This window comes from Staurois parvus, unplaced genomic scaffold (assembly GCF_062004578.1).
Source record: "Staurois parvus isolate SC_StPar_1 unplaced genomic scaffold, SC_StPar_1.0 ptg000671l, whole genome shotgun sequence".
Lineage (NCBI taxonomy): Eukaryota > Metazoa > Chordata > Amphibia > Anura > Ranidae > Staurois > Staurois parvus.
This window is the reverse complement of record NW_028318467.1, coordinates 2,257,947-2,273,399: the sequence shown is the minus strand read 5'-3', so window position 1 is coordinate 2,273,399 and position 15,453 is coordinate 2,257,947. Positions and strand designations below refer to the sequence as shown.

The 15,453-nt window shown below is 42.7% G+C and overlaps 1 protein-coding gene across 2 annotated transcripts in view; it reads right to left on the bottom strand.

Annotated features, from left to right (window-relative positions):
* Positions 1 to 15,453, bottom strand: part of KIRREL3 (kirre like nephrin family adhesion molecule 3) — a 1,079,924-nt gene that overhangs the window by 471,184 nt on the left and 593,287 nt on the right. For both annotated transcript variants that reach the window (XM_089652098.1, XM_089652099.1), the window contains exon 2: positions 14,544 to 14,594. In XM_089652098.1, the coding sequence (XP_089508224.1) occupies positions 14,544 to 14,594 (51 nt within the window). The remainder of the gene's footprint in view (positions 1 to 14,543; positions 14,595 to 15,453) is intronic.

The following is a 15,453-nucleotide window of genomic DNA, read 5'->3' as shown; positions in this document are numbered from 1 at the left end:
CCCCCCTCTTCTCCTCCCTGTGTTTTTACTCTTCCTCCTGATCCCTTCATCAGTCTAAACCACCCTCCAGAACTCACCTTTACCATCAACCCGCTTCCTCCTATTTACAATTCTCACACTCCTCTAAAAATAATAAATTTTCCATGTCACAAGGAAGATTTTGAAACTGTTTTATTCAATAAGTACAACAGAAAGCTGGCATGGGGAAGTATGTTTCATTTATTTTGACCAAATCGGTTCCTTTTATGGTTTCTGAAAAACGTTTCATTTATATGCAAATGATGTTCCGTGGAACTTACCAATGTACCACCACTCTGTCTTGTACACAGCAAAACTACATATAAAAAAATAACTAAATAAAAGAAAAGTAAACCACAATAATCAGAAAATGGAACACCCAACTCCAGCAAACCAATTTTTGGCTTGAGTGGGAAAGAATTAAAACTCCTGTCAGGTTTCTACTGTTGTGTCAGAATATTAACAAGACAAGAAGTGAGAGAAAATCTCCCCTGTTGGCACACAGACTGGTAAAAATATATAACAGGGTCCAATTCTTCCCTGCTCTATCCAAGAAAAACAGTTCAGCTTTTACTGAGTTTCTGTTAGTAACACGAATTACATAATTCCCCAGAATTAATTTATAATAGTAAATTTAATGTAATATTGAGCGGAGAGAATTGAACTGTAACGTCTTCTAAAGGAGCAAATGTCAACCATTAAGCAGTAAATGTAAGAGCCCTCACTGTGTACATTGTGCCCTACCATGACATTTATACCCAATAATAAACACTCTTACTAGGAAATAATGTAACAGAGGATGAATTTTGTTCCAGGGCTTGGTCCCTCTCTAAACTACTCCAAACTTTTCAAAGACTAGAGTAAGAAAATGGCAGTTAGTTATAAAAATCATTACAGGATTATTTATTTATTTCAGGTACTTATATAGCGCCATCAATTTACGCAGCACTTTACATATATATTGTACATTCACATCGGTCCTTAACCCTCAAGGGGCGTACAATCTAATGTCCCTAACTTACATTCATACATACACATACTAGGGACAATTTAGACAGGAGCCAATTCACCTACCAGCATGTCTTTGGAGTGTGGGAGGAAACTGGAGTACCCGAAGGAAACCCACGCAGGCACAGGGAGGACCTTCAAAGATGGCAGAGATGGCCATTGTGATCAGATAATTTGTCACAAGACACTTCCTGATGGGGAATTAGTGAGATTAAACCACTGAATATCCAAGCAAGATCAAGTCATGGGGTTCACAGGCTAGGAGGGACTGTCTGACAAATGCACATGCGCCTACATTGTAAAAAAAATTAAAGGGACACATGCTGCTCATCAGACACATGGAGCTCATCAGAAGACACAATGGGGTTTATTTACTAAAGCTGGAGAGTGCAAAATCAGACTCCCTTCTGCATAGAAAGCAATCAGCTTCCAGGTTTCATTGCCAAAGCTTCATTGAACAAGCTGAGGTTAGAAGCTGATTGGTTTCTATGCAGAAGGGAGTCTGATTTTGGACTCTCCAGCTTTAGTAAATAAACCCCAATGTCTCGATTATTTGGTGTAGAACGCCTGGGTAGAATGATTTTCCAAACAAATAATAAAATCATTTTGACTGATATTTCTTGTTGTGCGTAACTATTTTTTGCATCTAGGATGTTATGAATATTGTTCTTGAAATAATTTAATGCCTTTGAGGCACTGAAATTATTTTCACAAGCGATGAATATCAGTATTCAATGTGTGATCACTTCAGGAGAGTGAAATTATATCATGCAAAAGTGCAAACATGAAATACAAGGAGAGCGCAGTATAGTACCTGTACATCCTGCCAGGCTTTGGAGATGATTGCACACCGATAGCCACAATGTTTAATTAGAACTTTATTGTTCTGGAAAGCATGAACAAAGGAGTCTTGTCACAGTGATGCATTTTACCCAAGAACACGGGAAAGGGTTCTATGATTAAGGCTGCTCTTGGATAAACCGCGTCAGATCAGGGAGGTTCCAAGGTTCCCCTTCTTTGTGAATGTCTTCTGGAACAATAAAGTTCTATTGAAGGGCTGAAATTATCTCTGTACAGCCTTTTTTTTTAAGCAAAATATGTATGGGGCGTGAGGACGAGCATCGTCTGATGCTTGTACCTGAGTTTGCAGACACCGACACTCCTAGTGAGCTTGTGCATGGCGGCCCTTTCTGCTACTTTACAGGAAATGATTCATTGGATCCATAAAAATGTCCTGCACATTTCCGAGCACAGTTTTCCTTTAAGGGTGAAGGTATAGTCAAGTGTTATTGGTTAAGTTAATTTGTTATGAAGTTAACTTAGGGTAGCCACCCTGTCCTAAACAGGGATGGCTATCTAAACTTAGTCATGCTGGGTGGTAGATAGCCCAGCTAATTTATAGTCTATATATCCATTTGGTTTTACCCTAAATTCAGTGAAGCCGTGGTTTCTCTCCGCTACCAGTAGCTGTCACCGGTACTTCTGGCAATAGTGTGAGAAGCTACAGTAAAATGGTTTATGATATTTATGTTTCTCCTAGCCAACCAGTAGGAGGTGTATAGTCACTGGTGCATAATGGGGGGAGCATAAATATTTGGATGGACCATGTGAGCTCTCTGTCTCCCGGGCTGTGGTTTGGGGAGGTGCATTTTGAGAAATTGTGAAGGACTTTGCATGTGTTTGGTGCAAATGCCAGGAAGCAGAATGGGGGTTATTTACTAAAACCACATGCTGCAAAATCTGGTGCAACTTTTTATAGAAACTAATCAGCTTCCAGGTTTTATTGTCAAAGCGTTGGGCCATCTGCAGAAGCTATGGCACCATCTATTCCAGTTGCAGCTTGCGGTGAATAAGAGGTTAACCTTTCCCTGACAATTTTCCCAAAAAGCACTTCAGAGTATTTTTATTTTCTCAGAAGTCGAAGCTTTTCTCTCTGAGTCTGACATAGATTTTTTTTTCTCCCGTGAAACTTCCATCCAAATGTCACATTTCAATCACAAATCGACTGAAGGCAATGGATTGCTTTTCTAGCTCTCCACTCAGCGGTACGTAGCTGCGGCCAGTGATAGATTGAAGGAGGGTGTAGGGGGGGTTGCGGGTAGAAAAGGCACCACGCTGCCAATCAATGGGTTTAAACCATTAGTGCCACGCACTGTGTTTGGCACTCCTCAGGAACAAAGCCGGAACAGATCGCTTAGCTCAGTGTAGCACTGCCAGCTTGGACCCAGCGCTTTTATCTAAGACGTACACCTGCTTTTCTGTGAATCAGCCGTAAAATCTTACCTTAGGAGGCATGAGACTAAAATAGCAACAGAGAGTATCGATGGCAGATAAGGATCCTGTGTGACGCATTGATGGCTTTGCTTTAGAACGGCTCCTTATTTGTCCTAGGAACCTCTGAAAGGGGAATGCCAGGCACACCACAAAATTCAGCAAAAACAGATAAAGTAAATAGTCATTTTCTGTGTCTGTTAGTTGTACTTGCATGCAATGTTTTTGGGGGAGGGGGTACTGTTCCTTTAAAGATGAAGTTTTGGTATGGCAATTTTTATATAGTTACATTGGTCCACCTTTGCCTAATGTAAAAATGTAAGTGCCATACCTATGAAATGCCAGTGGAAGATGGAAATCACTATAGTAGACACCAGCTAGCTTCCGGGTCCCATGCTGAGCGGCTGCCTTGCTGCACAGTGAACATAGGAGGTCACGGGCATGGGTTCCATTCAAAGAACACTTAGCATATTCTGAATGACTGCAAAGTGTTCTCTGATATAATGAGATGGAGATCATGATGCCCTGCCTCTCCACCTCATCCAGTCAGAGAACGTTTTGTATTTACTGAGAAATGGAAACTGTTCTATAAATGGCGCCCATGCTGCATGAGTGATCTCCTGTGTCCACAATGCTGCAGCTCGGCAGCCTGGAAGCTAGTGGAGATCAGTATAGAAAGTGATGCATACTACAGTGAATTCCAGCCTCCATGTGGATCCCACAGGTATGGCACATACATACAGTCAGGTCCATAAATATTGGGACATCGTCACAATTGTAACATTTTTGGCTCTATACACCACCACAATGGATTTGAAATGAAACAAACAAGATGTGCTTTAACTGCAGACTGTCAGCTTTAATTTGAGGGTATTTACATCCAAATCAAGAACACTCTCCAGGAGGTAGGTGTATGCGTGTCAAAGTCAACAATCAAGAGAAGACTTCACCAGAGTGAATACAGAGAGTTCACCACAAGATGTAAACCATTGGTGAGCCTCAAAAACAGGAAGGCCAGATTAGAGTTTGCCAAACGACATGTAAAAAAGCCTTCACAGTTCTGGAACAACATCCTATGGACAGATGAGACCAAGATCAACTTGTACCAGAGTGATGGGAAGAGAAGAGTATGGAGAAGGAAAGGAACTGCTCATGATCCTAAGCATACCACCTCATCAGTGAAGCATGGTGGTGGTAGTGTCATGGTGTGGGCATGTATGGCTGCCAATGGAACTGGTTCTCTTGTATTTATTGATGATGTGACTGCTGACAAAAGCAGCCGGATGAATTCTGAAGTGTTTCGGGCAATATTATCTGCTCATATTCAGCCAAATGCTTCACAACTCATTGGACGCCGCTTCACAGTGCAGATGGACAATGACCCAAAGCATACTGCAAAAGCAACCAAAGAGTTTTTTAAGGGAAAGAAGTGGAATGTTATGCAATGAACAAGTCAATCACCTGACCTGAATCCGATTGAGCATGCATTTCACTTGCTGAAGACAAAACTGAAGGGAAAATGCCCCAAGAACAAGCAGGAACTGAAGACAGCTGCAGTAGAGGCCTGGCAGAGCATCACCAGGGATGAAACCCAGCGTCTGGTGATGTCTATGCGTTCCAGACTTCAGGCTGTAATTGACTGCAAAGGATTTGCAACCAAGTATTAAAAAGTGAAAGTTTGATTTATGATTATTATTCTGTCCCATTACTTTTGGTCCCTTAACAAGTGGGAGGCACATATGCAAACTGTTGTAATTCCTACACCGTTCACCTGATTTGGATGTAAATACCCTCAAATTAAAGCTGACAGTCTGCAGTTAAAGCACATCTTGTTTGTTTCATTTCAAATCCATTGTGGTGGTGTATAGAGCCAAAAATGTTAGAATTGTGTCGATGTCCCAATATTTATGGACCTGACTGTACATACATACATACATACATTGCTCCAAACTAGACCAATGTAATTAGTAAAAATTGCCATACCTCTGTTTTTAAGGGCTCTTTCACATGGAGCCCTTCTGCTTTGTTCAGCATGGGTTCCATGAGTGAATCCCCTGCTGAATCAGAGCTGAACGGGATGGATGTCAGTTTGTTGATATCTGTGCCCATTCAGTTTATGTCCTCCAGATATGGGAGGACCTATGATAGCTCTATGGGTGGCTAGATGTAAATTACATCAGGATACCTCTGATCCACTACTTTTAAGCGCGGACCTGGACAGGCTCGGAGGTAGAATCTTCCAACCAGGTCCACCTGAAAAACTGACAGGCAGACCTGATTGGAAAGGATGTGTGAAAAGGCCCTTAATTTGTGGCCTGTAACAAATGAAGTCTGTCTTTTGAGCTTTGCAGGTCCTGGACAGAAAACTTTCATTTATGTAGTGTGTCCAAAAGGGAACCCTCCCCCATCTAAAGTGCAGCCCCTGTGGAAGGGAGGTGGATTTTTTCTAATTCCTGTCTCCATTCTGAAGCAGGAAGTGAAAAAAATGTCCCCCCCCATTGGCTTTTTAGAAGGGGTTACACTTTCAATGGACACAGACAGCAGTAGAAACTCACCACAGCCTAAAACAACTATAAAAACTAAACAATTTGACAGCCCTTAGCTGCTAAGAGGTGATTTCTAAGCTTTCAAAACTTGCCCGTAACAGCACTTCCTTTTGCAGGAACGCTAAGCCACTGCCTACCGATTAGCAGCAGCGTTGTCAGCATGCCACGTGCCCCATTTTCATTTGGCTGCTGGGGCTGCTTATCTGCTATACCTGATAGGCAGCCCAGTGACCAACTGGAGAAGTAAGCTAAGCAGGTTTACAACACTGTTGCTAATTTCGAGGCAGAAGCATAGTGTTGTCAGCCTGCAACAGGAAGCATTGTCACTGTCAGGATCTTCAGGTAAGAAACTTTGCAACAGATTCCCCAAGAACAATTTTCTTAAGAAAAGTTTACATAGTAAGGCATGATGCTAAACATAATGAAAAATAGATTTTGGTTTTAAATACACTTTAAACTCAGTTGTTAGTATGTATCCTTGTTATCCAGGGTTTTTAAGTTAATAATTATTTTAAAGGCTAAGCTCACCTTTAAAAATAAATAAATAAATTCACAGGGTTTTTTTGCAGGTCAAATGTGCATTTATTATTTTTTTTCTCAGGAACCTATAAAGCTTTGCACCCTCGATCAGCAGATTGTGGGTGCAATACCAGGTTTCTGCAGACTGACAGAGTTGTCTGCTTGTACCTCTGATACAAGCAAGCAGTTACTGAAGCCCAGGAAGATCAATGAACTACGAGTGAACTACAATGAGCTCACTGGCAGCCTTGTAGTTAATTGAAAACTACAAGCCGTCTGCTGCAATGGCTGATGGTAGTTGTAGTTCATTCAGTAGCTGAGTGCTGCAGTAAGCTTCTCACCCCTTTCCCACTGCAGCTCACAGGGAGGATTTGTGTGAAATCTCCCACACTCCCCACCCCCCTTTTTCCTGGCAGAGAGTTTGAGCCAATTAGGGAGCAGGGGAGCTTGAGCCAATAAAGGACTGAGCTAACTGAGTGTGAGAAACAAAACTTGAGATGGACTCTAAACTACAGGAGCCAAGATGCCATCTACAGAGTCTGAGGGCATGCTGGGTCGATGATGTCACAACCTTAGTTATTTAAGAACTGTCAGGCGTTGGGAGTGGAGCCTCATTTTTTTTTTCAGGTCAGCGGTGGTGGTGGCATTGTGATTGAGGATAGATCTACACTACGGTACATTTTTTTCTGTTTCTTTATTTTGTTTTTTTAATAAAGGACTTGTCGAAAGATACCTACTGTGTTTTTTTTACACTACACTTATTTTTGATGAATGAGTAGGGGTATCATGTGCCTGGATCTGGGGGCCACCTTGTTAAAGGGGGATTCCAGATTCTGATAAGCCCTATCCACCCACAGACCCCCACAACCACCGGCCAGGGTTGTGGGGAAGAGGCCCTTGTCCCCATCAGCATGGGGACAAGGTGCTTTGGGGGGGGGGAAGCACCCCCCCATGTTGCGGGCATGTGGCCTGGTAAGGTTTAGGAGAAGAGGGAGGGCACTCACTTGCCCCCCCCTTTCCTGACCTGCCAGGCTGCATGCTTGGATAAAGGTCTGGTATGGATTTTGGGGGTGACCCCATGCCATTTTTTTTGTTTTGGCATGGGGTTCCCCTCAAAATCCATACCAGATCCAAAGTTCCTGGCATGGATTGGGGGGACCCCACCCCATTTTTTTCTACATTTTTTATTGACGGCAATTCTTGTTTTACATTCAGCTGATGACTCATTACATTACCACATGTTTTCACTATTAAATACCACATGACTTCATAAAATACCTCATGCAGTATTTTAGCAACGTTTTTAGTGAATGCCAACAAACATTTTGAAAAACGCTGTGCGGTATCTTACCACATACTTGGATACGGTAAGATACCACTTTGTGCATTGTCCCCACAGAGTGCAGTAAAGAAGCGCCGTCAGAACAGTCTTGCTTTGGAGTTGTGGAAAGGGTGAGAAGCCATGGACGTAAAGGTAAACAAAAAGAATCACAGGGTGGGGCCAACTTAGCGTAGCCAACAGCTAATAACATATATGTTTTTGATTATCATAGTCTAATGACTTGGTTTCTCTACAGATATTTTGATAGTATGAATTCCCCTGTCCTGAAGAAGTCAACATTGTTTCAGGTAACGTGTCGAGACTAAACAATACTGCCTGCTTGCCTGTTGTATATGAAGTGTACACCAATAGAATTTCAATTTCTGTTTATGTGTATTTGTATTTCTATTCATTTGGTTTTAACATTGACTAAAATAACTTTTTAAAACTGCTTTGATTTTATTTTAAAAAGTCCCTTGCCCATGTTTCTTATTTGAGAGGACTTGCTGTGGGACAAGCAGCTGCCTCAAAAGAGCGCCACACAGAGAGGAGTTTGCTGCTGATGCTTACGTCCAAGGATGGTCCTGCTGCCACAGCTTATCATAGGCTGTGTGAGTGTGTAGCAGAGCTAGGGACTGACTTTCCAGGACATGACATCTGGAACTACCAAGCATGTGGAGCGAGACCTGTCACCAGCCAGGAGTGGTGAGAGAACCCACATTTAACCCCTTGCTACACCCTGCTCTGCATAGACTGCTCCTTGCGAAGAAGCCTATAGTTATACATTCTACTTACTATTAAAAGGGACAGACTCTCAAGCACTACTGACAGAAGGAGCCCAACGCAAGCCAACTAATGCTAGCATTAAGGCACCAGGTACTTGCCACCACCTATAAGGGGTACCCCACTCAGGAACACAGATACTCTTATCTGGGGTATCTTAATAGAGTGCACTCAAGAACATTACTCGTGAGTTAGTTGAGAATAATTTAGCTCAATAGTAGTTAAAATTTGACTGACCACTGCTGTAGTACAGTCTTTCTAGTTATAGGCCAGTGTTTGTTCAGTTCTGCAACTTTGAAGTGTGTTATTTGCTTGATATTAATTATTGCACCGTTTACCTCTTTTGAGATAATACATTTACTTAACTTGATAGTTTGGGCCTCATTTTCTGTGCCTTGTTACATTGTTGTGAATCTCTAACGTTTACATTACCCAGGTATAAATAGTCCTCTACCTCTTACTGGGTGTGTCAGTGGGGACCAAGAGTTTTAAGAGTCTTGGCAGAACAGAGGAGCCATCAACATCAGTGGCTTTTGCAGGGGTAAGCGCTACATCTCATTCACGGAACACTCTGCTATTTTCAAATTTTGAGAGCGAGTGTAGGGAGAAGGACCCTCATCCACTGTCACAGAGAATGGGCGATCAGGGATGAGGTGGAGGATGCTGGACATATTCCACCATAAATACGGGTGTAACATGTAACATGTTCAGAAAGGTGAACTTATCCTTTAAATGCAAAAAATAATTGTTTGAATAATTTAGGACAGAGCAAGATTGTCAGTTAGGATCATCCACATCTAACAGCCCCATGTGACACAGCCCCATGTGCAGAATCCTAAAGGCATCTGAAGTCAGTTTTATCAAACAAAAATGTCAGGCTCTATTTATACAGTAACACTGGAGATTCTGACATACACCGAGCAGCAGAACAAATATAGGAAATAATCAGAGTAAGATTTATTTTCCAGCAAAATCTTCCAAATATCTACTATATATTTTGTACCATTTTATTGTATATGACACTTCCTGCTATTTCTACATGCTCCATACAGTATACTCATCTCCTCGCTCCACGCTGGGAACAGATAACCAAATTGCCTTCTGGCTGGCCTGAACAGATGTTTCATAAACCAGTCCAAATTGGGGGATTAGAAATAAAATATATCTTTGTGGAATGGGTCCTGGTTCCAGTTTTCTCATGGTGCAATACATTGTTACCCATTACAGGCAGATAATATGGAGACAATGCTGCGTGGAAGCGAAGACACTTGTGGATAGTAATATACAGCAAATTAAATCTTCTCTATTACTGAGCCAGAAAATAAACTGGATACAACAGATGATGTATTTACACCTCGCTGGATGCGGCTGACACATTTTCTGAGCCACTTGCCATAAACCCTGTCTGTCCGAAGCCCAGAATGTATTTCTTTTAGATGCATAAATATACATTTTATAGAAAAGGTGGTTGCAAGGGATTGAGATATTGGCATAGGTCACATACTAGGAGAGATACCCATCATGTGATTTGTGAAAGCTACCTTATTTCTATAACAGCCTAAATGCTTTCACATCGCTCATATATTCTGAGTGCAAAGCTTGTGTGACTGGCTTGAAGATACTAAAAAAAAAAAGGGAGTTTGCACATAGGAACTTTAAGATCCATATGCTCAGGCTCCCTGCTCCCCCTTTACAGCAGTGACTTAACAGCTCAAGTTCCCCTCCCATCTGTGGTTCAACAGCTTAGCTTCCCCTGCTCCTCCCTGCCAGGGTTTCTTCTCAGTGTTTATATCAGTGTTTCTCAGCCTCTTTCAGTTGTGGAATTCAATAAAAGCATGCAAAAATCTTGAGGCACCCCAGTCTAAAATGTACAGAATGTAAACTTGTTACTTATCCATGGGAAGCCTGAGCCTGGGATGATGCACCTAACCACTTTGATGAAATTAGCATCAGATTCCCTCCATCATGTCAAAGTCTCCCCATCTCATCAGAGAACTCTCAATGCATCAGAGGCCCCCTCTACATAAGAGCTCCCCCCATTCACATCAGAGTCCCCCCATCACATCAGAGAACTCCGTATACATCAGTGATCCTCCTCTGCCTTGGAGCCCCACATCACATCAGAGTCCAAGACAGGGTCCCCCCATCCTAGAGTCTTCTCATCACATCAGGTTCCCCCAATTACAGAGCCCCCCCAATAATACTGTCCTGCCATCACAAAGCCCCCCAGTCAGATAGTTACCCATTACAGAGATTCTGATTACATAGCCCCCATCACAGAGCCTCCCAATAACACAGTCCCCTCTTCAGAGACCTACCTTTTGGCTCCAGCAGCATGGAAGAGCAAAGGAGGTGGAGCAGATCTGGAGGAGGTGGACTTCTGTCCTATCCTTGATGCTGGGGGCAGGCCTGCATACTGCCTGCCCTGGATCAATGTCATGTGTTGCTATGATGCAGGTGGATTGGCCAACACCATAGCAATGAACAAAACCATGAATTGTGGTTCTAGAACTTTGTCGGTTGTTATAGTTCTGGAGACTGGTCAATCTGCACCATGGCAACTCATGACACTAATCTAGGACAAACTGGGTCTTGTGTTTGCAGCAACCAGAAGGAGCCCAAACGGTACCCTGGTTGACAAACACTGGATTTTATTAGGAACCAGAAGGCTACAGAGTCATTGCTGTGAGTGGGTGCAGGGGGGCTGAGCTGCTGAGTCACGGATGGAAGGGGGGAGCTGAGTTGCTGTGTCACTGTTGGGATGGAGGACTAAGCTTTTGGATTTTAAAATCCCTATGCATGCGCTCTCTTTTCTATGGCCTGGCTAGAACCTTTTTTGCTTCCCCTAGATGAGAAAAGAGTAAGCCAGGCAGCTTAGTCAACACTTGGAGGAGGGAACAGAGGGAACCAAGCAGATGAGTCACTGTTAAGAAGGGGAGCAAAGATGGCTTAATTGCTGAGTCTCTGCTAGGGGTGGGGGGTGGGGGATTGGTGCTGACTGAGAGAAAGAGTTCAGTTCTTTTGCTGTGAACTTTAAATATGAATTGTTCCACAATGCCCACAGCTACAGAGTTTAGTTAGTCTGTTTTAACGCTCTTTTAAGAATATTTAACGCAAGTTGAAGCTAAAGATATCCCTTACATACCAGTAAAACTGTGACTGTTAACATGCAAGTGATAAGGTTGATCAGTGACATCTTTCTGTTGATAAACTGAAATGGGGAAGAAACACCATATAGCTTTGTATGAGCTACCAGGTCGAAGGCCAGGGGTTGCCTACTATAAACCCTGTCTGTCTGGAGCCCAGAATGCAATTCTTTTTAATGTATATATATTTTATAGAGAAGGTGGTTGCAAGCTGTTGACATATTGGCATGAGTCACATCTTGGGAGAGATATGCACTATGTGATTTGTGAAATTTGCCTTATTTCCACAACAGCATAAACGTTTTTACATCGCTGCTATATTCAGCTCCCAAGGATTGTGTGACTGGTTTGAAGGAGTAGATCTAAGAGTTCATACATAGGGACTTTAGGATACATAAGCTCAACCCTCCTGCCCCCCCTTTCCAACAGTGACTCAGCAGCTCCCCCCTCTTAGGGCTGCTGTACTGAGTTTTTATTAGCAGGCTGGGTGCATAGGGAGGGTGCAGTTACAGAAAGAGAAAGCACGGAAACTCAACTGCTGTAGAGGGTGACAACTTTAAAGCTACAGTTTATTCTACTTGTATGTTGCCTTTTCTGGCTGCAGTGTTTACTGTACATTGCGAGAAGCAAGACTGAAGGGAAGGCTGGAGTTTAGCTTTAAAAAGGTTCAAGGAGAGACAGGAGGAGAGGCATAAATCCCCTTCACTATGGGCTCATTTACATTAGTGGTTGGGGACAGGAACACTACACAGTTGAGCTGCAGATTTACCACCCCCAACTGCCTCGGGTTTAGCTGCAAAGGCAGTGGCCCTGATGTGTATACATGCTGCGGACGCAACAGGAACTATGCCCCTCTGATGCATTCGACAGGCAAAACTGTGTGCTGAACGTGAATTTTTACTGAATAAGGGTGCCCCACAACCAAGGGCAATGCATGCCGTTGTGGCACGCTAGTGCGAGATTCATGAGATTACAGATAAAAATGCCTCCTCACCACCTATAAAAATGCTCTCTAAAGAACAGTTCACCCACTGATCGCTCTTCAGAGAACAACACTAGTGTAAACAAACCCTAAACCTTACTTTACTGCTATTAGATTTTCTGCAGTAGAATTTTTGGATGAAGCGACAAACGTCATCCTGGATGTTGCTGCATGTATTTAGTTGTTGTTTTGTTGAAAGGAAAACACAATGGGTCTGTGGAAAGGCGCACTCAGCCATAAATACACACCCATCCTCACCATTTTAATATGGAGATAAGTATTACCTGACATCTGCCGGAAATAGGGAAAATTATGTTTCTGATTGCAGGGTAGCAAATTGTGTGTAATATTTAAAGCCATCTTTTATTTCTGCTTTGCTTTTAATGGGCTATCAAGAGAGTCTCACAAATTCAGAGACTGGAAAAGCTTTGTAGAGAAAACACACTTCTCTGCTCACCAATCCCCTGTTGGTCCATTAAAAGGTAGCAGAACCTGTGATGTATCCTCTCCTGCGCCGGATCAATTTGGTTACTAAAACAGCCTTTTAACAAACATTTGACAAAGCGCCCGGCGGAATATAAAAGACTTACATTTAACAGCAATTGCCAAGAGTGTGATAAGTAGGCCCCTAAGAGTGACGGAGGGAAATGAAGACTTGTCAGGTACTGGAGGACGGCTAATTGCCTGAGTGTACCTGAGTGATAGGGATGTGGCGGCTAAACTTCGGTGATTGATATGACGATGAATAGTGGAGGGGGGAACACACGTCTCTGTTACTGTAATTGATGCCATTTCACTTGTGTAACCACCACTGACAGTGCAAGATGGACAGTGGTGGGATGAGGGGCTGGGATTATTTAAAAGGGGTCTCAGAAAACAAAGTGACTTAAAGGGCCAATCCACCCAAATCCATTTCAGTTTGTGGCAGATGCTAGAGAGTTAACCTAATTGATTTGTTATATCTGCATATTCTGTCCCACTTATTTAAAATAAGGGACCTCAAATGTGGCCCTTGACATTTCAAAAGGGCTGCTAATAATAATTATGCATTGCTACAGTGGATTGGCTCCTGTCTAAATTGTCCCTAGTATGTGTATGTATGAATGTGAGTTAGGGACCTTAGATTGTACACCCCTTGAGGGTTAGGGACTGATGTGAATGTACAATATATGTAAAATGCTGCATAAAATTGACAGCGCTATATAAGTACCTGAAATAAATAAATACAGAAAGCTATCAGAGACTGCAGACATGGAACAAACGATAGTCAGAGACAATAGGCATGCAACAAGAGATGGTCAGAGACTGCAGGCATTGAATAGGAGATGGTTAAAGGCAACAGGCATGCAACAAGAGAAAGTTAGAGACCGGAAACATGCCACAGAAGCTGTTTAGAGACTGCAGACATGCCACAGAAGATGGTTAGATGCTGGGGACATGCTCTGAGTCTGCATACATGCAACAGACCCATTATTCATTTATTTTAGCCACTGGAATTAATTGATGCAATTCTTATTTTTTTCCCCACCCTGGAACGTTGCTTTAAAATATGAATCTCAATGCCCCAATGTGCATGTACACTGGCTGGTGTGGGCATAAAAAAAAAGGTGAAAATGCCTTTAACCACCTGCCGACCGCTCACAGTAAATATACTGCAATCGGGCAGCTGGTGCAGGCATGATCACCTGTATGTTAGCTGATTCTTCTGGGTTCAGTGGCGTGCATACGTGTGCCCCCTGCTGACCAGTGCAGTGATTGGACACAGAGCAAGTGTGGCAGCTGCTTTCAGCCAATGATTTGTCCAGTCATACACAGGTCATGATCTGGTCATGAAGGGGATAAAACTGTCTGGAGGTCAAGTGATTAAAAGTGGCTTTTTTGTGCCTGTGTGCATGAGACCTAAGACTCCCAGCCTTCCCCAGTAGACAGTAGGATCATTTTCAACTCACCTTCAGACATTATACGTAACTTCGACGTAAATCCCAGAGCCAGACCAAATTCTGAAAAAAAACACAAAAGACAACATATTAATCACACCAGCCAGTTGGAAATATAAGTTATATGTTATAATGAACAGTGTAATTGAATATGGGGAAATTATTTTTTTAAAAATTGAGTCTGACCACTCTTTCATGCTGGATTCCATTGAATTCACCTACCATCCGCAGGAATTCATGCTTGCTACTTATGGCAATTTATTCTGGGTGTAGGAGGCCAACCTACACAAATAATGAATTTAGAGCATACATCTAATAAGCAGCAACAGGACCACTAATGGGGGGGGTAAAAGTAATACTCCTGCACCAGAACTGGGCTCCATTAGGTCAGCAAGGGGGCACAGACCCCAAAGGAGCTGCCTGTGGTTGTCTCTCCTCTACTAACCCCCCTTCCTTCCTCTGTGATCAATTGGCAGTGGTAGAGTAAGGGGGAAAGGGGATACTGGGAAGCATCCTATTGGGAGGGGGTGGCAGTCTGCACTGAAGTTCCAAAATCATTGGTTTGTCATTTGAAACTGAAAAATATTTAAACCAGTGACTGCTGAAAGGCTAATAATTGCTCATATTGTGAGAACCGCGTACATTACTGAGGCTTAAATATCCTACTGAAGAATTTGAAAAGGTGGCAAACGTGCCTCAACCCACTGGAAGCTCACAGCAAATGTGCTTTATAGATTCAGTAAAACTTCCAACAGCATAAGTAGCAAACGATCAACAGATCAATCTTTTGTCTCCTTCTAACTGCAGTATATCAACGTGTTTTACATTAACGTGGTAGTGAACCCAAGAGATCAAAATTGAAATGACCATTCATTCTACCTCACACAGCATGGTAGCAGAAGTCATTTGTCCCTAGTCTGGC